The sequence below is a fragment of the Augochlora pura genome, chromosome 7 (assembly GCF_028453695.1).
Source record: "Augochlora pura isolate Apur16 chromosome 7, APUR_v2.2.1, whole genome shotgun sequence".
Taxonomy (NCBI): Eukaryota; Metazoa; Arthropoda; class Insecta; order Hymenoptera; family Halictidae; genus Augochlora; species Augochlora pura.
The window spans coordinates 38,956,410-38,979,981 of record NC_135778.1 but is presented as its reverse complement, the minus strand read 5'-3'; the positions used below and the strand labels follow the sequence as shown (position 1 = coordinate 38,979,981).

Here is a 23,572-nt window from a genome sequence, read left to right as displayed (position 1 = left end):
TTATGGTTTTTCAAGTAATTTTTTCCTTTACAAAAATATTCTCCGAGCCTTCGTTAACGAGTTATTAATGGAAAACGTTGACCAATCAGAGGCGAGTAACGCTGTCGCGACAAGGTTGAGCCAATGAGCGAAATTGTACTTAGTTCGGTTATAATATTATTTTGAGATTATGTGGAGGTTATTATACTGAGGTCATTTGAAGCAACTTTTTCCTTGGAAAAAATGCAATCCACGGCTTTGTTCACAAGTTATTGGCGAAAGAACAGTGACCAATGAGAGGCGAGCTCGATAGACGCGATCGGCCGCCAGACGAGCTTGCCCTTCATTGGTTACTGTTTTTTTGTTAATAACTCGTTAACAATGCTTCGGAGAAAATTTTTCTAAAAGAAAAAGTTACTTCAAATAACCTAAGGAATTATTTTTAGTAACATAAAAAAATTATTAAAAATTATTTTGCACATCTGAGTAAGTCCGTTATTATTACTGATCTGAAAAAAAAGGTTTCAGGAGAATTCCTTTAATATAAAATTAAGGAGAAAGACTGTACTTCGTCCGCTCGCTGGCTCGCTCGCCTCACGCCATTGGAGCTCGCTTCTCATTGGTCAATGTTTTTCGTTAATAACGCGTTAACAATGCCACGGAGAAAATTTCTGTAAAGGAAAAAGTTGCTTGAAACGATCTCAGGTATCCACCAATTCCAAATAAACAAAACTAAACGAGACTTTAAAAATTCGAAAAACTTCTGAAAAATTCTGAAAACTCTGCGCATAATCTCGTCGCTGTAAAAAGCATTCGTACTATATTCGTGGCTCACCGTATCCCGACGACGATTCCGAATCGTCGTTGCGCTGATCATAAAATATTCGAAAGTTTACGGGCGGTAATAACGCTCGCGAATCTACGTTCCCGCGTTAATATTGAAATCACCGTTTCGACGCTTTTTTTCGGAAAGAGGAGAATAATTGCGACGAGGACACGGTGCGCACTGCGCCGCGCCGGTAGTAATCGGGCATGGAGGGCGAAGCCAGAGAATGGGGAAAATATTTAAAAACTGCATTCCCCAGCGATTCGACCTCGTTCACGCGTGTATTTTCGAGCGTGTTAAAAATTAACGACTTTCGAGCGAGCCCAAAACACCCACGGTGTTGACGAGTTATTTATCCTTGCGGGACCGCCGATTTCGCATGTAGCCGCGATTGATTTCTGATGCAGCCTGTACGCGTTCCTACAATTACCGTGTCCTCTCTCTCTCTCTCTTTTTGTTTCTTCTTTCTTGCTGTTTCTTTCTCTTTTTCGCAAGCTTTCTGTTTCCTCTTTATTGCTAATTTTCTCTCCTTATTGCTCTATTTCTTTCTTTTTCTCTCGCTCTCTCTCTCTCGCAAGCTTTCTCTCTCTCCTTTCTTACTGTCTCTCTCTCTCTCTCTCTCTTTCTCTTTATTGCTATTTCTCTTTATTTTTCTCTTTATTGCTAGCTTTCTCTCTTTATCGCTCTATTTTTTAATTTTATATTAATTCAATAATTCCCAATCTCAATAACTGTGAAGTACATCAAGGGGTTAATATAGTTTATATTTAAAAAATTGTTACCTGTAAAACCATTGCTACGAGCCCCAATTTTATAAAATTTCATATGCATAAAATACTTTTTATCTAAATACAATGCAAAATAATATTAAGAAGCCAGAACAATTATATTAGATTTATAATTAAAATGGCTTCGTGGGCAAAGGGTTAACGCAGCGGCTCGTCGCGCCGGTATGCTTATTCCTCGGCGAGATCGCGCGAGCAATCTTGCCGCTAATGTCGCCGTGAAAGCAGAGAATCGCGCTCATACCGCGCCGTGAAATTGCACGGGACGCTTCCGCGAGATATATATTTCGACTGCATTATAACCACCGCCCCCCTTCCCCCTCCCCTCTCCGCCGCCGCCGTCCGGAAAAAGGACCGCGAAACTTTCGAAATTTAAAATCGCGAAACTTCGGAACTTTGGTAACGGTGCGCGAGACGAACCGGCTACGCAAGACTCCCGCGTCGTTAAAACTTGCTTGCCACCCCGCGTTATAAGGTGCGGCGGGGGGTGAATTAGGGGATGTCGCACGCATTAACGTCGGATGTACAGGATGAGTCGACTCGCTTCCGATTTTTTCCTTTTGCTGTTGTAACGTTGTTGGTGCGAAGGAATCTTATGGGGGAAAATTTAGTTTTCGAGGGGGAAGGTCTCTGAAGTGTGACAAGGCGTGTATCAGGTAACCATCGCGTGTTTAACAATATTGTTTAAGCAAAGAGTTGATCTTTCTTTCCGCATTTTTTGACGATTTTTAGTAATATTTATAGAATGCATAGTGACTGACGTGAGAGATGTAAAACTTTTTATTATCTTTATTATATTTATTACTTATCATTTATTATATTTATCAGTTATTATTTATTCTATTTATTACGTATTATTTTTTATATTTATTACGTATTATTTATTACATTTATTAAGTAGTATTTATTATATGTGTTACGTATACACTGCACTCCCTTCCCCCTTCCTACTGTTATTATATATTTCCTTTTTACCATATGGAAATTCCGGTTTTACCATAGCGCCATAGATATTATCGTACATAATAATTATTATTATTTTATATTAATGATTAATGTAACAACCGACAATAATTATTTCTCTTATAATAGCCACGAACCAAGAAAAATAAAATCAAGGTTATGTTAACATAAAAAGTACAAGCATCATTCCTTCATTTTTTATTTTTCTCTCAACGATGACCGCGCGATATCCACGTGCCATTATTACGACTTTACAAATAAGCCTACAATAAACTAGGGTATTAAAACCGCGTCGAAACAATTGCAGAACAATACAACGGATCGCGATTTTCATTTCGGCGGAACGCTCCGATAAAATTGCAGATTCCCGTTTAATTTTCCAGCGGTCCAACGCCGCCGAAAGTTCTCGTGCGCATCCGAACCGGGTCGCGTTCGTTTAACGTATTTCGCCATCAGCGGAGGCTTTTCAGGAAACAACGATTTCACGCGTAATCATTGGAAGCCCCCTGACGCGACGCGCGCGCGCTTCGTCCCGCTGAAAAAGGGCCCCCCGCTCTCCTCGGGGCAGCAAACATTTTTCCGTAACGCCTCCGACCCTTCTACGCGCTTTTTCATCCCATCGTCGTGTTACCTTAATCACAGCGTAATTATGGTTACGTTAGTCAGCCGGTCAAACAGCCCCGTATACGCGCTCGCCATAGCAATCTGGCAATAATAATAGCCGGGCTGGTAATGCCGACATAATTACGCAACGATGGCATTACATCGGCCGGTCTCCCGCAAAGAGAGAGAGAGAGAGAGAGAGAGAGAGAGAGAGAGAGATATCGGGAGGGACGGACATTGTATACGGTCGCGGCGGTCGACCCCGTTTAGCGACGCTCCGCCGACACACATTCGGCCGGTGTAATAAAATATTTAACAGTTTACATGCCGATTGTACCGCGACGCGGCACAGCCGCCGCGTGTTGGAGATTTTATGGCCGCTAAACGCGCCGGAAATGAAAATATCCGCGAATTTGCCCGTGGCGCCGACGGCTGCACATGCGGAGAGGCATCCCCCCTCTCTCGACCGGAAACGGGGCACGCGCGAATTTTTACCAACCGCTCCGCGGCACTTCACGGGCAAATTGTTGCGCGACTAATGACACACACACCGTCGGCGAGGAATTTCTCGGAAATTTCGGCGGACGCTGTTCAACGTCTGCGGGGAACCGCGCGATGAAATGTGAGCTACTTAATGTCGCGAAATTGGATACAGGTAGATTAGGATGTTATATTTTTGTAGCTGCGAGGAGTGGAATGATAATAACAATTGTAATAGTAATAATAATGATAATAATAATAGTAATGATAATGACAATAATAATAGTAATAATAATGACAATTATAATAGTGGTAATAACAATTTTTTTACAATCTCGGAAAAAATATTTTAGTGCGAGAGATCAAGATGTCCTCCATTTGTTCTTAAATGTCCTTTTTGTATAAATTTCTTTTTTAAACTGTAAATAATAATAATAGTAATAACAATAACAATATTAATAGCAAGAATAATTACTATTATTTACTTTCTAATTTCACGGAAATTATAGTTGCTTAACCTCTTAGACACGACGCGCCATTATAGTTTCGTGCTTTACTCAATTGTATTATTAGTTATTAAATTAAACGATTATAATAAACGCGTATATGTATAACACACTAGGAAATGTATATTGTACACAACTAACACTGTATATAATTATACTGAAAGAATATATATATATCAAGAAAAATGGTAATTTAGTTACGAAAAATATTCGCGCAAAATCCAGCCGTATTTAAGAGGTTAATTCGCGCAGAATCGATTCAGCGATCCCTCTTTCGCGCGCACTCCCTGTCCGAACATTATACTCTTCGGGCGTCGTCCTGGTCAGCATACGAGAAGCGAAATATCAACTGCGCGATACGTGAGGCGACTGTGCGACACGGTGGTCATTATAATCCTTTGTGGAGCACCGATTCCACCCCGGAATCAGTCGACCAGGAGAACGTGATCGTAATTCTCATTATCGTGGAGCCGCCGGAACTTTCGACCCTATGGGGGGGTGCGCGACGAAATATTCCTGGGATCGGGGTAAAACGTAAGGAAAAAAATCACTCGACCTTTTACCCCCTCCGACGACAAATTGGAGAGAAAAGAAGGAGAGTTGAAGAGCTGGACGAAAAAATGCCTAACGAGTCTCGTTCGGGGGAATTCGGCGTTGCTCGGAATGGCGAGAGGATTGCAGACGGTCAATTTTTAATCTCGATTCTATCTGGTTTGTTGAACGATTAAGGTTTATTGATCAATTATGTTTTATTGATTAATCGACATTTAGTAAAGATTTAGTAAAGAATTGCTTGCCTTGTATTTACACATTCCACGTGAAAAATAGTAAAAAGTACAATTTAACGCTTCTTTTAATACAGCTATTTTTATGAGTTACAATAATATTTAATTTATCTAATTTATAAAGTTACCAGTTAACCCTTTGGGGTAGTATATCTACTCTCAGCGATAAAAGATTTCTAAAGCTTTCAAAAGGCGACCTTTCTTAATTTGAAATCGATGAATTACAATTGTTATAAATTAATTTAAAATTGTCTGCATTGCTACACGAATTCGATCCACGTCTGTGTGTCGGCAAAAAACAATTACGAACATAATAATTAATTTTTACAGTAAACGCCTGAGGTGCTGCGATGGAAGCGCCGCGAAGATGACGACGTTGTTATCATTAGTTAATACTATTAACATTAGTTAATAAAAGCATAGCTCTATGCAACATGAAGCTCGATTCATTTCTAAATTGTTTGATGCCCGATCTAGATAACAATTGACGGAGCAACATTTCTCCTTCTGTCTATCATATTTGGCACTCGATCGCGCGAAACGGACGAAAAACGGGCGACGCTGCGCAGAGCGGCGTCGCGACGGTCCACGCCGTTACAACGTGATGCAAAAGTCCGCCGGACGTCCACGGCGAAAAACTTTTCTCGTTATCCGTCCGTCCGACGGCGGTCGCGGACTAAAAACACCCTGCAAATTACGGATCCCCCGCAGTCCACCGAAAATGGACGCGTGTACCACCCTTAACCGGACGCGTGCGACACGCTCCTTTATTCCGCCATTGTAGGCGCATCCTCCCTTGCCCCCCCCCCCCCTTCCACCGAAGTGTTCTCGCATCGCGCGAGAAGTAATTAAAAGCTGCGCGAACGGGCGCGTCGCTCGTTTAATACGCAAGTTACACCTCGCGCGTTCGAACTTTTGTTTTAACCTTTGCGCATAGTGTAACCTTATGGTCCTCGCAGTATAACCTTATGGTATCTAGGGATACAAATGCAAAAGGCTCGTTTCGATTCTCTGTGCGACACTCTATAGTGTATTATGGAGGTTCTTCGTTTTGAATAATAAATTAAATTAAGACAAATTAAATTAATGTCTCGTTTCCAAATATTAATTAAATTTGAATCATTTATATATTTAATTTAATTTTTTAAATTTAATTTTACTATTAAGTAAATAATTTTTGTTACATTTAGTTCAGTTTCATACGTTGAACGAAAAAAATTATATTTATTATACGCCAATCTTCTCTTTAATATTTATAGAATAATGATGGATGCGTTAAATTTAATTTCAGTTTAAAAATAACTAGTCCGATGCAATATTAGAGAGCAAAGGGTTAAAAAGCTTATACTCGTTGCTTATAAATTACTGTAATTAAATTTTTATGGTCTTATATATTATTGTTGTGGTTATTTTATTTTTATTATAAACTGTAACGGTGTCTATAAAGTTCTACAGTTATAAATAAATAAATTTTAATGTCACGTTAAGTTTCTTTCAAAAAGATGTCTGATAACTCGCGAATACGGCCGGTTCGTTTAGAAAATCATTCGACGTGGATCGATCCATTCGCCTCCACGGCACGAATGTCTATTAAATGCAATAAATGTCTATCTAGCCGACCGATTGTCGCAGTAAACGTCGGATAAGCTTCGCCATTCATCACGGATCGAAGATACGGAAACGTGGCACGGAATATATCAAACGAATCCACGCTCGCAAAGTTTCGTTGATTGCCAATATTTAATAATATTTTTCTGTTTTGAATTATTATTTCTTTCGTAAAGTATTTGTTTTAATAAGCGCTCGTCAAAGCGGCGATATTGTACTTATCGTAATTAATATTATTGTAATTATTATAATAAACCTCTGAGTATTTTATATAAGCCCAGGGGAACATGATTTCATAATAAATAAAATTTTAGTTTATTCATGCGAAAGCTATTATTATATACATTCCCTCACTCTTTACGAACGCAAGCATCATCGATGGTTTAAGATGGAAATGCAATATCGACAACCGAATAAATAAGCTTTTATTACTTTCGCTCGCAAATTTTCAACGATCAAATATCATTCACGATCAAATTCAACTTCGCAAATGGCTCTGAAAATTCCATCGAATTATTCTTAACTTTCTCGTTTCAACATTGAAACACCGGCAGAATAAATTGCAATATTTTCAATAATACTGGCGTACATCGTAAATATTTTCATATTGAATGTTTCACTGGATACTGTTAATCGTACAAAAATGAACAATATTTAATTTGTGTGATCGTTGTGTGTAGAATGATAGGTTATGTCAGGTTATAATGATCTGTTCTTTTTATAAACGATACTGTTTAGTATTAAATATTTACTATTTATTATTTATTATTTAATATTAAAGCTTTATCTGTGCCCTCGCGCACACTGTAAAAATAATAGCGGACCGTTCAACGGACGAAGCGAAATTCAAAAGAATTTTTCGGTTTCCCGTCGAAGCGCTTTTGGATTCCACATTCGCAATGAATTTGATAGTTGAACACCATCCAACGATCGTTCCGCCCGGAAAATTCGCCCGCCTCGGGTCCGAGCCGCGTCGTCGCCGTCGCCTCGGTTAAAACGCTGGAAATCGATACACTCAAATATTCCATGAATACCGGGCGCCGAAGATTTCCGAGTGTAATGCGACGACACTTATCCCATCTGGAATTATTTATTCCATCGGATACGTGTTTTACGCTCATAGCACACGGTCGATTTCCTTCCTCCTCGCCGGGGGCCACGCGTATCCGGCCTCTAGCTCCGTCCAGCTTTTTAACGCTCGACGAGCGAATTTTATTCTCGCCGTTTGATCCGTTTCCCCCCCACCCCCGCGACACAATCTGCTTCTCGCTCTCGGCCCCAGGACCACCTTTGAGATTCCGCGCGTGCACGCACATTATGCATGCGGCATGCAAACCAGCGAGAGAGCAAGCATGATGGATGCTTGTGTCTATTTCGGATTCTTTTTAGAAAAGATATCGCGCGTGTCTGGTGCGACGATACGGTGCCTTTTTCGTCACGCGAAACGAAAAGACGGAAATACGATTGGGTGATGTTGTGCGAAGCTTGGCGATACGGCTCGGGAGATTGATGTTAATTTTTTTTTGCATTTTTTAGTATTTACTATTTATTTTTAGTATTTATGCTCATATATCTTTTCCAGCGATATAACCTAATTCACAGCGTATTTTTCGTATTCAAGATTATGCGAAGGTTAGAATATTATCTTGAGGTCATTTGAAGGTTATAACATTATCCCGAGATCATGTGAAGCAACTTTTTCCTTAGCAAAAATGCAATCCGCGGCTTCGTTTACAAGTTATTAATAAAAACACGCTGACCAATGAGACGTGAGTTTGATAACGGACGTTCGAACGCTCGATTTTTCCCTCGACTGAAAAGTTAAATAACAAGAAGAGTAGGATGACAAATGGTAAGATCATTAATGAAAATTTTTCCACGGAATTCTTTTTTCTCGCTACATCCGCCGCTACGATTTCCCTTGAATTTACTCACGGCGAAGGCGCCCGCCTGAATATACATATCCACGCTATTAAGTTTACGTAAGGAATGCAAGCATAAACTAATTAAAGCTCACCGGGCAAAAGTGCTTCTCCTTAGCGGGGTAGAGCAGAATTCTCAAAGTGCGCTTTCTATGCTATTTTCATATTTTCTCATTGCGAAAGAACGACACCCGGCTTTTCCCGGTTTTTACGTTTCTCGGACACCGATATTATTAACCCTTTGCGCTCGAGCGGTGACCCTAAATGGAAATAATAAAATGAAAATATTATATAAGCCGGAAAAATTATTTTAGCTTCAGAGTCAAAATGGCTTCGAGTGCAAAGGGTTAACACTTTACCGGTAACCTAAAAATCGGCTTTTCACCGACAATTTGTTATCATATTATTAACATAAAGGTGAATTAATTCTATTATTAACAAAATCCAAGATATTTGTTTAGACTTCTGAACAATTACTCTATTTTCCTTATTTTCCCTATTATCCTAAATTGGTTTCAATTCTGTCAGCGATAAATGTTTTCTAATGATGTGAGAAAACGGAAGAGGAATTTGAGGCACGTACCTGAAGGATCCCGCGAATTTGTCCGCTCTTCGTCTCGACGATGCGCGATGCGTAGCGGATTTGCGTGGCCGCGAGCGAACCCTCGCAGCCGAACAGAACGAGGACAGCAATCAGGATGAGGCAGCGGCCTGTCGTCAGCGCGGAGCTCGTCGAGATGCTCAAGGACCTCGTGGCCAGCGGCCTCTTCTTGGCCGCCGGCTGGCATGACAACAGCATGACAGCATTTGCTGGCGGCCACCCGAAGCGACGCCACCAGCATAACCGTGGGAACGCGGCTTTAGTCACAGCCGAAGATCAGCCTCGTGATCGCTGCGACTACCGCTGCAAGAAAAAAGATATTAATTAATTGATTATCGATTAGAAATTAATTGAGTTATTGATTAGAAATTAATTGATTAGTGAACTTTGTTTGCCAAGGATTTACTATGAATTTCGTTGCGAAGGATTTACTGTGTGTAATTTATTAATTATTAGACATAATAATTATTAATCATTTTTAAATAAATTCTATAAATTGAACAATCTTGCCTTTCGCAGGAATTCAAATTAAAAACTGAAAAAAGAATTGAAGAGTATAAAGAAAAAATTCCTCGCAACTAACACCAACAATTTTAATTTTATATAAAAATCCATAATCTATATATTAATTTATTTATACAGTACTATGTGTGCAAATTATCGTATCATTTACTTCTATCTTTATTTTTCTAATTTTATGTGAAAATACTTTGTGATAATTTTCTAAGTGTTTCCGTCACATTTCTGTGATAATTCAAATAATAAACGCTAGACAAATATTTATATTATATATAAAATTATCTCGGAACGTAATATTCGGATTGGTAATGACAAACATCAAATATTTAAATAGTACAGTATTTGCGTGCGCGTCGTCGGAAGTCAAACTCATTAAATATAAAATCGATACGCTGTATTAACTAAATACGGATAACGTTTATTTACCGCGGAATTTGGGAAATAGTTTTACGCAGAAATACACGTTAATGCAGTTTAATGAATTTTATCTGGGACCAAATCCAATATAGATATTACTTTGTTACACGGATAATTTTAATATTACGTGCTGAAATTACTTTATAAATGTGTATACTGAAACGTTAACGTTAAAACGAGCTTTTAATTAAGTGATCGATGTTTAATTCGTGCTTATAAAAGATATTAAGCTCAAAAAATAATATCGTAGGTGGTATATGTATACATTTCCAATTAACAAAGATGTTAATTTTTAAGCTTGATAGAAATGTGAAATTTGCAGTCGAGAACATAAATATAATTTATTAATGGATCAATGTATTAAAGTATAATAACATTAAATATTTTAGTAGCACATTCTCAAATCAATTTATAGATAAATAACGAAACGTTAACCTTAAAACGAGCTTTAAATGAAGTAATCGATCCATGCGCATAAACGATATTAAGTTCAAACAATAATTTTGCAGGTAGCATACACACGCGTTTGCAATTAACAAAGACGTAAATTTTCAACGTAGTTAGCTATATTAAATTAAGCGACGCGAATTTTCCGAATATTATTCTTTATAAAAAATTGCAATGCGCTCCGTATCGAAAATCACTAAGCAGACGCGCGAGCAACGTTGAAATTAAACTGAAAAGAAGCACGGAGAAGCTGATGTGGAAGATTGATGGACAGCTGTACATCGCAGACACGGGCAAACTAAAAGTTAATTAAACGCATTCTTATTTTATATAGAAAATACCGTTAAGCACCGCTTTGACCGTTGCAATATATCTTTTTCAATTTTCCTGCAATACTGATCGCAACTTTCAAACAATCTTGTTTTACAAATTAATTATTTTAAAATGTACACGAAGGTCTTATAATATATTAGAAAATTGTTTTTAAAAAATATATGTTTAACTGAAATTAATAATTTAAAAGTTCAATATAATTTACTAATAAACATATAATGTATTAATATGTTAATATATAAAGAAGTTTGTCGATTTTCGTTCTACAACAAATTAAGTTGTGAAAAGCTGATTTATAGATTATTGGTTAAAAATGAAAAAAAAATAATTATACATATTTATTTTTGGGATTTGAAGCGGCATAATACCATAATGATCGTATCAATTTTGCAGCCGGTAAACCAACGTTATTCAGAGGCGTACGAAGAACCCTGTCGAGGATTCCGCAACCAGAATGTGTAACAGCTTGCAGCCCCTTATTCAGCACGTTTGCGTCGCCGGGCGCACACATACACACACGCTCTATAACATCAGAAGATTGCGGCATGTACCTGAGGCGTGCCCGTCACCGGAAGGGATGGAAAAATATTTCCAATCGGGGCGCAGGGGAACAGCATCCACGGTATTTCGTAGGCCATCCAAGGCGCCGCCGACAAATCACTTGGTGACTTCGTTATGCAAAACGATGGCGCCCCCGTGCTTCCACTCCCGCTACGAGGCGTTCCGCCCTTCCTTGTTTCCTCCCGGCCCCCCCTATCGGATCCCTCTCGGACCCTTCCCACCGTGCAAGTTAAATTACACTCAAAACATCCCGTGAATGACAAAATACGCTCGCCGTCCCGTTGTTTCCGACGTCGTCGTCGTCGTACCGGCGACGGTCCACCGTTCACGAAAGCCGATGCAGCAGCTATTCTTTGCCCCCATCTGAAACCAACCGACAGAGGGCTGTAGAAAGGGTTGGCTGGCATTAGATTGAAGTATTAGCAGGGAGAGAGAGGCGTGCGATGGATACCGGAGAGAACGGAAGCCGCGGAAAAGGGTTTCCGGGACTGATCTAGGGGGATGACCCGCCGCCTTTTTTCGTCCAATCAGTGTCCCGCGTCACGTTCTTCTCGCGGCCACCTACCAACCGTAACGTCTAAACTAAGTCACGTGCTCGGCGACTCGCGATCGAAATCGGGAACGCGGTTGCTCGAACTTCAAATTGTGAAACGGATTAATTTGTAATATATACGGAAACGATCGCTGTATTTCGTTATTTGAAATGTTTTCGAAAATTTATTTATTTTAGAGGTTAACTTAGCAATTTCTACGGCGTGGATTTAATTTCATTTCTTGATTAAAGAGAAATTTAGTCAATTTTAAGGTTAGGCTAATTATCTAATCACCTTGCATACAATTAGTTCGAGTAATCGTTGCTCCCAGCTACTTTGAATACAGATAAAACATACTATGAAACTATAGTTCTTGATTTCATAATACTCGCGTGCTTATTGAAAGTTTCAGATAACAGAGTAAACCAGTTAAGGGGTGCATTTGATATTAATAATGGTAGAACTAGCTAACGCACAGAGAACACGATTCGAAACCGTAACTCACACCGTTTAACGAAAACGATTTGTCAACTTTATCGTTAACATAACTCCGTGCGCGAGTCCGGGCATCTCTTGCGAACATTGTTCCGTGATAAAAATTGTTGCGTGATTCTATGACGTTACTTACGAACGGAGTCGTGTATCTACCGTTGCACGATATTGGTATAAAACTACAACATTCCCGGCGGTTTATCAATTATTCGAACGACCGAATATCTTCGAACGTGAAGGTTATTCATTAAAAAGTGTTCAGCTGTGCAACACAGGTATGTGCACCACCTATCCGTGGAGAAGGGAAGCTTAACTATAGATTAGAGACGTTGGTATCGATTATCGATGGAATTATTGATATTATCGATATCTCGCCGGTATTGGATATCTTAACGATATGTTGGTGGTGTCGTTAAGATATCGTTAACGCAAATCGAAGGGTTAAAAGTCACTACACGTTGTATCAAGTATATAGTATACGAAATGATATTTTTTGAAAAATTTCTTGCGGGATTTATACATTATTATTTTCTCATTGTAATAAAGGGTTATCCATATTTATCGTATGGATAATATAATATTATCGATATTCAAATCTCCAGATCCATAATTCGTCTTAATGATAAGATATTAAATAGCATTAATATCTATAGTAAAATAGGTTAAATACGTCGACGTCATATACTCGAAATTATATTTTTTTCGCTCGCAAGACTCGTTGTATTCTTTTCAGTGAATTATTTTATCAATGCATTAACAGTGAATTATTAATTATTATATCAACTGTATTACATTACACGTTAACAAATATCGTAAATTCATTGACTTATTCCACGAGTACTTTTGATCGAAATATTTTTAATGTTCCACCTGTAATTAATTGGCAGTCTTCCATTGTATACCAGAGGTTTCTCACCCGCGAATAAAGAATAAACCGCTGTCGTATCGACATTATCGAATTACCGACGACACATCGACGTTATTAACCTAGACGGTATAACCTAGATTTTTTTGTGTCGCGCCGGTGGAACCGACATACTGTGTCTTCATTTGCCATTGTCGAAGGGCACGGTGTTTTATGAAAACACAAAGTTGCTACGTCTGTAGTGTACTGTTGATTAAACAGAACACGCAATATTAACTTTCGTTTAGTTTTCGTATGGCACCAACGCGGAGCCACCGGACGTCATAGTGTTAATATCGCTCGACAGTTGTATATCGATGGCTCCAAGTTTACCATAGAAATTAAAACGGTATAAACGAATTCATTTTGAAAGGAAGCGACTGCTCGAGTTACCGCGGCGCTCGAACATCTCCGGCTCTCGCGGACGCAGTTTCCCAAGGCGATTAGGCGCCGGGAAAACACCGGGACAAGGCGACCGGTTTCTAACTACGTCTCGCGGCACCGTGGGGACGTTCCAAGGAATCGAAGTTCCGCTAATTTAATTCCGAGTCTCAATTATCGGTCGCGTCGGATTCCCCGGGCGGCCTCTAACTTTCATCCCCTCCGCGCGTGCACACCTCCGAACGGAGAAACGGGAGCGAGATATCCCCGGCTCAACCGACAAACGTGGAGCACGGCCGAGATATCCGGCTATACCCCGTGTATTCCGCCACTTTATCTTGAGATTGACGTTTCATCCGGTGAAATCGACAGACCGAGAACTCGGGGGGGGGGGGGGGGGGGGGGGGGGGGGGGCGCTGGGGGGGGGGGGGGGAGGAGGATTGGTCTGCGCCAGTGGGCTTCTCTCCGTATCTGAACGCCAATGGGAATAAAACGGTGAACCGAAAGAAACAGCGACAAAACCGGCGACAGTGGATACGACCGGTGAAAGAAACGGACGCGAGGTTAGCCAATGATGTCGCGAGAAGAGGAAGTCGAATTTTTAGACACGGTAGTTGTTATGTCAGGTTATGTCAGGTTATGTAATGTAAGGTAATTTTATTGTAATATAATTGTAATGAAATTTTGATGTGATTTTAATGTAACTATGACGTAATTGTAATGCAATTTTAATGCAATTTTGTGGAATTGTAATGCAATTGTAATGTAATTAAAATGCAATTGCAATGTAATTGTAATATAATTCTAATGCAATTCTAATGTGACGTAACGTAACGTAATATAACCTAATATAATATAGTATATTAAATACAGACCCTAAAATATAGTATACTTAATCAAACATAACCTGTAGTATAGTTACAGAACAAGCATAATTTTATTATAGAAAAATTCAGAATTTTCAAGATGATAGAAATGTAGCATTAATTATATGTCTAATACAAAGCTAATTTCAACATTTGTCTTCTAAATAGCAGAAAAAATGGTTTTCCAAAAACTTCATCAAGATAATCAGTTGTATCGTATTTTCATGAAGTCCGTTAACCGTACACAATATATTTTCTCGACAACAAGTTTTGAAACGCAGTTAAATGAGAATTTAATGCCTCCCGCGGATTGGTTTAACTTGTTAAATCGAAACTCGGCGAAAATGTGCTGCTGCTGCTGCTGCTGTGTACAGATTGCACGGTTCACGTGCGGCGCTTTACCTGCAATTTTGCCGGCGAACTATTCCGCAGTAATAATTACCGTACTATTATACGGAAAATTGAAAATCGAGTTGCACGGAAAATTAAATTTGCTCGTTCTCTTCCTACTTCAAATACGTGCCTTCCATCGGACGAAAAATAAAAAGAAAAGAGCGGAGAAAATCGTGAGTTTGAACGGTGGCGAAGGAAGAATAAGATGGCGGGGGAGAAGTGGGAGAGAATGAGGGGGGCGGGAGAGAGAAGTGGGAGAAAGAAAATGCGCTCCCTTCTAGCCGGAAGTGAACAACCCACGCTCCTTTACCATCGATAATTTGACTTTATAATAGAGCCCGGCCTCGTTCAATTACAATGGAATTTCTCGCGGAATTTCGCGCAAACAGTGCCGCGCGGCGCGTGTTCGAGAGCGGTCGATCGTTGAAGTTGTAAGAAAATTTCTGGAAACTATGTGGCATACCGTATATATACGCTATCATGGTCCCACCAGATTAATAATTCATTATTAAGAAAATATCACCGACGCGGAGAGAGCCATTTATTATTGGTCAGAGTTGAACGAAATTTTATTCGCGGATAAGAGATAAATATTACTGAATATAATTTTATTCCGTTGAATAAATGTGAAAAAATTTATCCAGATCATATTTTATTTAAAGTAGAATTCGGTAAGTAATTAAATGAAAAGATATGCTAATTTCGAACATCGGCAGGTAACCATTTAAAAATCGATAATCGAGTTACGGATATCGAGCTGGACGGCATCGTTGATTGCGTTTTAATTAAATTCGAATGGCTCGACTGATCTTCGCGTAGCTTCCGGCGGAAGTAGCGCGACAGCTCTGATAATAGTTAGCCTGAACGAATGCCTTTGCGTTCGCCTCGCGTCGGCCGAACGGGGTTCGATCACCCTCGTCCGTTCTTTTATACGCGTTATAGGTGACGCCCGTGTTCCACGGCGCGCGTAGCCCGCCTTCGAATGCGCTTTTGTGTCGAACAATTGCCTACTTTGGCGCACTACACTTTTATTACGTAACACCGCGGCGGGCCCCCATTGTGTTGCCACGGGTCACATTGAAATGTGCTCGCCGTCTCCGGAAACGCGGCACCGTACGACATTGTTCTTTTCGACCGCTGAAAACGCCGTCGACGACTTCGAAACGCCGCCCGGAGCCGCGTTGAAACGGCGTGCGCGACGGAAGAGGGCTAATCGCCAGCAACAATGATTGAGTTGGTACCAAAGAACGGTTTTTATCAGGAACCATAACTCTTGTAATCGACATGAAATATATTAACTCTTTGTGGGGTACTTTCATAAGGACGAAATTGATTTTTGCGACTCGTAGTGACAGTTTCACTATATAACAATTTTTTATTGTTATAAAAATTATTTTAGAACGTAACAGAATAATTTTAGCGGTGCCTCAGAGCGCAAAGTGTTAAATCAAGTTCAATTCGATCAAAAGTGTATTAAAGTAAATAGTATAATAGTATATTTAGTATAATATTACGAATATTTAAATGTTTAAAGAGCTGCGAGACATCTATAGTGTGCTAATTTTTTTTTAACACTTTTCTATGTATTTTGGAAATTAAAGATACGATACAAACTCAATTGTAGCATATTAACGCTAAATCTACCGACCAACAAGTGTTGCCATATGAGAATTTCGAGACAGAGTTTATCAAAATTTTTCAGAATTTTTATAATAGCGTGTGCGTGAATAAATAAATATATTCAAGAATGTCTAGTGGAAGCAGCTCAATAATTACAAGATAAAAAATATAAAACAGTCATTTGATCAGCGATAATAGATTTAGTACTATTATTACACTATTAACAATATATTAATGTTACCATTTTTATATATATTATACAATGATTTTTAAATTATTTTGATATAACTATCACATTATTATTGCATTACATTGTACAATACCTGAAATAAAATATTCCCATACCACTAATAAATGGTAACCCTGTTACCTTATGTAACATATAATAAAATACACAAATAAATACAATTTAACGAATGCACCAGGATAAAAATCCCATAAATTGAAAAGAAACGGAAATATTAATTTCACGTTGTACATAATTGCATTATTGAACAGTCAAAAGAAAAATTCACGATCTGCCAATTCGACTAATGAATTATCTCTTTTATCGCGGCAATAATACGCGGTTATAAAATATTAAAAAGCCTGGTCTAGCAAATACTGCCGCATATAAACCATTCGAATGGCACGGAGAAGAGGCGGGTCGATATCAAGCGAGAAGTTGGCAACGCATGCGCTTCGATTGCGCACGGCCCTCCGGCAACTTCAAGGCGGTCCACAGTGGCAGTCGGGCAGTTGAAAGTGGAAGCCGTATTATCACTGAAAATCTGTTTTATAACATCCCGAAGAGAAATTCTCATCGATGTAAATAACCGGAGAGCTTTTATTCCACGAGGAATTGAACGGGCACGTAAGTATCTCATATATTCGACTGGTTTATTCCTCTCTCCTTATGTTCATGCACCTTGACGTACGGTCTAGTGTCAACTTGAGCCTTCTACGTGCTCGCTCATCGATTCTGTTTCAAATTTCTCTCTCCCATCTGTTAATACTAATTTTTACGATTTTTTCCCCATTTTTCTAGTAGAATTTGTTGCTAAACTTCTGCTGCTCTTCCGTTTAATAACATAACCTCGACTGAATTTTATTGGTACACTGGTTTTCGTTCATCGACTATTACTACACTGTTTTCTGGTCCATCTATCTTTCACCGTTAAGTAATTGTATCATCGATGAGAAGAGTAGATAACTTAGTTCGTTTTTTATTGCAGCATAACACATCGTAAAGATGTCGACATCTGCGATATATATCTTAGATGTGAAGGGGAAGGTGTTGATCTCACGGAATTACCGTGGAGACATAGAGACTGGTGTCATAGAGAAATTCATGCCTCTAGTGATGGAGCGTGAGGAGGAGGGAAATCTGACTCCTATTATTCAAACACCAGAATGTACGTACGCGTACATAAAGTATAACAATCTTTATATTGTATCGACTACGAAAAAGAATGCCAATATCTCCCTGGTATTCGTATTCTTGCATAAACTGGTACAAGTCATGCAGGAGTATTTCAAAGAATTGGAAGAAGAGAGTATAAGGGACAATTTTGTTGTCATTTACGAGCTATTGGACGAGCTGATAGATTTCGGTTATCCTCAGACCACGGACAGTAAAATCTTGCAAGAATATATCACTCAGGAGGGTCACAAGCTTGAAATTCAACCACGTATTCCTATGGCTGTAACCAATGCTGTCTCTTGGAGATCAGAGGGCATCAAGTACCGAAAGAACGAGGTGTTCCTCGATGTAATAGAGTCTGTGAATCTCCTAGCGAATGCCAATGGAAATGTATTGAGCTCAGAGATAGTTGGTGCTATAAAGATGAGAGTTTACTTATCAGGTATGCCAGAACTGAGACTCGGACTGAACGACAAGGTTTTATTTGAGTCGACAGGCCGCGGAAAATCCAAATCCGTAGAACTGGAAGATGTCAAGTTTCACCAGTGCGTCAGACTTTCCAGATTCGAAAACGACAGAACAATTTCCTTCATTCCACCCGACGGCGAGTTCGAGTTAATGTCGTACAGACTGAACACCCACGTGAAGCCGCTTATATGGATCGAGTCCGTGATCGAACGACATGCCCACAGCAGAGTAGAATACATGATAAAGGCGAGGTCGCAGTTCAAGAGGCGCTCTACCGCTAACAACGTAGAAATAGTGATTCCGGTGCCGAACGACGCGGACTCCCCGAAATTTAAGACCACTATCGGCAGCGTGAAATATTCTCCCGAGCAGAGTGCCATAACTTGGTTCATCAAGTCGTTCCCCGGTGGGAAAGAATACCTGATGAGAGCACACTTCGGCCTGCCGTCCGTCGTCGGCGAAGACGTGGAGGGCAAGCCGCCGATTCAAGTGAAATTCGAGATCCCGTATTTCACGACTTCCGGCATCCAGGTGCGCTATCTAAAGATCATCGAGAAGAGCGGCTATCAGGCGTTGCCGTGGGTGCGATACATCACCCAGAACGGGGATTACCAATTGAGAACGAATTAAAAACGATTGAACAGTCGCAGAAGTGGAAACTAGTCGGTTAGTACGCTTCCGAACGTTTGAAAAAACCATCATTTTTTAGCTATCTACCTTCGTAACCAATTGTGACTCGTATTAAAACGATCCAAAGGAACAAAAATACGAGGGCGCGGCGTCTCTCGAACGATTCGATTTTCCACCGCACGGTTTTAATACTCTTCTACAACGTTGTATAAATTCATTTAACCTAGTTTGTTTAGAAGATATTAGGAATAACGATGTACTTAATTTCATCGAGCGTCCACATGTGTTCTGTTCGACGCTCCCCCTGTTACTTGTTGTACGATACGATTAGTATTCATTCTTTATACAAAGGTTTCGTACTCTCTGTCCCTCCGTCGTATATTATTACTCCGATAGTGAAAATGTTGTAAATAATTTGATCGCTATATTGTGTAACCCAACGTTTTCATGGAACTGTTAACGATTTCAATAGACGTCCTTTATACTAATTTAACCTCTGATAGTATTACGTCAGAATCAATCTTGTATATCAGTATGACAATAGGTTATTATTATGATTGTTATTATTGTATATCAGTGTATTAGTAATTTAAAGTATAAAAGAGATGTATTAAATTTTTAATAGAAATTACACCCGCCTTCTTCGATCTTTTACAAGAATCCCACTCCGTTTGATAGTCATAGACTGTCTCCGAGGTTAGTTTCGTTTTCAATTTATTTAAACAATTCGGAATAGTTTCATTACTGAATAGGGAAATAATAAAGCATGGAACAAAATTATTATGCTGTTTACGTACGTTTATTTTACCTAATACTTTAGGTTATGTTGTAATAAATTGATTCGATAAATCTTGTTGAGAATAGTAGTTTAGTAGAGAATAGAGTTTGTAGTAAAAAGAACGATACTGTAGATTCTTCTTTATCCGATCCTTCGATATCTGAATTCTCTGTTGTCCAAATATGTTTAATATATTATTAGCTCAACGTGTGAGGCTATCTGATATTAATTAGTAATTATTAAACTCCCGGGAGCATTTTTCGAAAATAAATAAATGGTCTTACGAGTTAGTAATTTTTAAGTTAAGGTAACTTAGATGAAGAAAAAAGTATTTTAAAAATTCTACATTAAACAAAAAAAAATTATATTATTTTAAGAAGCGTCCGAGTACATTTTTTTACTCACCGTGATTATTTCTTAGTTTCTTTTTTCATTTTTAATTGGCCTAGCTTTAATCCACGAGGTCTCGTTGAATTTTATTTTTTAAGCTTCTATAAGCTACAATTATTGCAGAAGTGCTTCGATAACTGTTGCGTGTTGCTGCCACCTGTTAGGACCGGTCTCCCGCAACGCACCCCAAGAAAAGTGTACAGAATACACCCTCCGCGAAATCCCTAGACCCTTGACTCTCTCTCTCTTTCTCGACGTATCTCAGCCCATCCCACCGAGTCCTCGAAAGGTGTGAGAAACTGTACCCCGGCGGCAATGTCGTATCACGGTAAGCCCCGGGTGCTGGGGCAGTTATCGAAGCATTACTGTATATCGTATCCGCGGGGCGTCTCCAGCGACGAATTCAATTTGATCCGACAATAGGTTCGAAACAGCGCGGGGAGCTGGATTTATCGCGGGGATCGCGATCGTGGACGATACTGACGGGACGAGACGGTAAATATTCTACAATTTCGAAGACAATAAATATTCTATAATTTGTAAGACAATAAATATTCTATAATTTGCAAGACGATAAATATTCCAAAATTTGCAAGACGGTAAATAATCTACAATTTGCAAGAAGTTCGGACGCGAATAGACGAAAATTCAGGCTGGTCGCGGTCGAATCGCTACCGCGCGGGAAAACTTTTTTATTCATCGGGAACTGCGAGACGGTCACGGTATGCAAATTTCCGGAGGGCGGACACCGGCCCGTAATAATTTTATGGAAATTGGTGGTCCTGCAAAGAATTTCGAACAGCCATACGAAGCGCCTCTATCGACCGGAGTGAACGTGTAGGCGTATCGAACAAAAATAAAAAAAAAGCAGGACAGTGGGCTGAAACGCGAAAAAGCTGGCCAAGTGTCAATTTTTCGAAGTGTGCTCTATGGTTCGACTGATTTCCGACTTCGGAGTATAAGGATAAAAATTAACAGTAGAAGGAAGAATAAAAATTAATTATACAAGGAATAATAAAAGTTAACAGTACAAGAAAGAATAAAAGTTAACAGTACAACATAATTATAAAACTACGAATTAATTATAAAACTACAATACAAATTAATTATAAATGAATTATAAATCGTGGCTTAATTTTAATTATTCCTAATTTACGAGATTTATTTATTTAGACGGCTTGAAACAGATCGCCGTTATGGTTGCAATTATATTTAATCTGTATCGTTTGCAACAGTGTCAGAGGGTCACCGAGTGTCAGATTCTTTGTTCGATAACCTCTTCTTTTTCATTATGATTTCCTTTGATTTTCCTAATGGTGTGACTGCAATGCGAATCTAGTCACGTGCTCTCGGCGCATTACGAATTAGATACGCGACTGGAAGCTGATATCGGAGTCAGAAGAAACAGTTACAGTGCTTGTAGATAAATCACTTTGCAATAGTTCTATAGTTCGAGGACAATTTTTTATACAATATGTAGTTATTAGAAAAATTATATTTAAAGAATTTATCACATATCTATTTGACTCGATGTTATAGCGCAAGGGGTTAAATCCAGTCACTGTTAAGCGAAAGAAATTCCAGCGCGAAAGGAGCGTCCGAAGTTTTCCGCCGTAGCAAAAATTCCGTCAGGGGGGGGGGGGGGGGCAAACTTTGGCTACCATTTTCCAAGCGTATATTTTAAGTTGCATTTTTATTCGCGTCTCCGAACGTATCCAAGTCGAGTTGACAGCCCCGCCTATATATCTTTCCCAAGCCAAGTTTTAATATCCTGCGGCAAAGACGGCGAGAGACGTCTGCCGCGGATTTCGCGACGGGATCTTTGGCCGTCGCGACTTTAAATCGGCCAGATTTCGCGCGCGCGCGCGAGCGCGATATTCCGATCGATCGAACTCGTAAAATCCGCCGACGGGGCCTCCGACGGTGGGCATCTTTTTCGAATCAAGTTCTGCCGGTGAGCCCGGTTACTGCGAGGTATAAATTTGCTTTTTCGATTAGCGGAACGCGTTTAGGTTGAACGCGAATAATTAAGATACACTCTATCCAAGGTTTACATAATTAAGCTTATAATAAATTAATAAAAATAACTGAAATATAACGTTGAAATGATGTTGAAGGTTTCTCGAAGGTAACAAAGATTGCCCCAATGTCTTCGTCAAGTCACTAGGTAAACCGTGTCGTAATATGGGTTAGACTACTTCCTTATCACTATCAGTGACATCTTTACTTTTACCGTATCTCCTACGCGTTCGTTATCAAGATAAATACACGAAACATTTTTAAGATCAATTTCTCGAACCTCCAAAGGACTTCTAGCATTATTAATATATTTCATTACTATAAATTATATATTATTGTTATTATTATACATATATGAAAACAGAAAATCTTAACAGAAAATCGGACCGCCGTCTGAACGTTAATTGATAAATAATTAAGGTCTGTAATTTGAAATTAATTTCAAATTCAATTGGAAATAATTGAATATGAGTACGGAAATAATTGCAAGAATCGCATACAATACAAAGCGAGGAATTAACGATGAAAAAACGAGCAAAATTAACAAGGAAAAAACGAGCAAAATCGACGAGGAAAAACCGAGTAAAATCAACGAGGAAGTCGTTCGAAGAAAAAGAGTTGCGGTTTGATACGCGCAGGTGGAACAAAGATAAGACGATAGCGCTGACAAAGCCGGTGCGCGACAAGGACGGACGCGCGTACGTGTCGCTCGTTCGCCGGATCGAGATAGTCGACGCGTTCGGCGCGCGACAAGAAACGGGAAGCACGCGCGCGTGTGTGTCGGGCCCGGAAAGAAGAAAGGGCGAGGTCTGGCGTCGGACCGAGATTCGCGAATTCTTAGAAAACAGAGAAAAACGACGTACAGTGCGAAACCGCGTGCGAGGTTATGTTTAAGGGCGTTTAGCACGTCGAACACTCGCCGCTGGAAAAACGCGAGAATCTCGTGCTTTTCGGCGAAAGTTACTGAAAAATAGCTTGGTAACAAATTGTTTAACCCCCCTTTTGCCATTAATACTAGTTTATAAACATAGTAATCGCAGCAGTAGCTTGGCATAAACATAATTAAGTTTCGCAGCGCAGATGCGCACTTTGGTCCGCCATTTGCAAATAATATACCCGAAATAATCGCGCGCTGTTTTAATTAATTTTCACCAGAGATATCAAAGTTAACGTTTCAATAGAAACAAACACGATCTCAATTCAGCATAAAAATGAATTCTTTAGACTGTGTCATTAACAACGAAATAATCGCGATTTCGATTCGTTTGTCGCGCGGAGCAGCTTTGAAGAAAGCGTCGCGAATAAATACCACCTTGCCTCGAGAATTGATCAATTTTTGTGATCGTTAAATTAATTTAATT

The 23,572-nt window shown here is 39.4% G+C and overlaps 2 protein-coding genes across 2 annotated transcripts in view; one reads left to right on the top strand and one right to left on the bottom strand.

Moving 5' to 3' along the window:
• The window catches only part of Nlg-5 (neuroligin 5), a 230,878-nt gene that overhangs the window by 17,046 nt on the left and 190,260 nt on the right, over window positions 1-23,572 (bottom strand). Inside the window, exons 5-6 of the mRNA XM_078187250.1 lie at window positions 11,326-11,698; window positions 9,041-9,361 (exon numbers count right to left, since the gene is read on the bottom strand). Of these exons, the coding sequence (XP_078043376.1) occupies window positions 9,041-9,256 (216 nt within the window). The 5' untranslated portion in view covers window positions 9,257-9,361; window positions 11,326-11,698. The remainder of the gene's footprint in view (window positions 1-9,040; window positions 9,362-11,325; window positions 11,699-23,572) is intronic.
• Ap-1mu (adaptor protein complex 1, mu subunit) lies at window positions 17,238-19,655 on the top strand. The gene is made up of 2 exons (XM_078186881.1): window positions 17,238-17,377; window positions 17,739-19,655. The coding sequence occupies exon 2, from the start codon at window positions 17,756-17,758 to the stop codon at window positions 19,022-19,024; it is 1,269 nt and encodes a 422-aa protein (XP_078043007.1). The 5' UTR covers window positions 17,238-17,377; window positions 17,739-17,755; the 3' UTR covers window positions 19,025-19,655.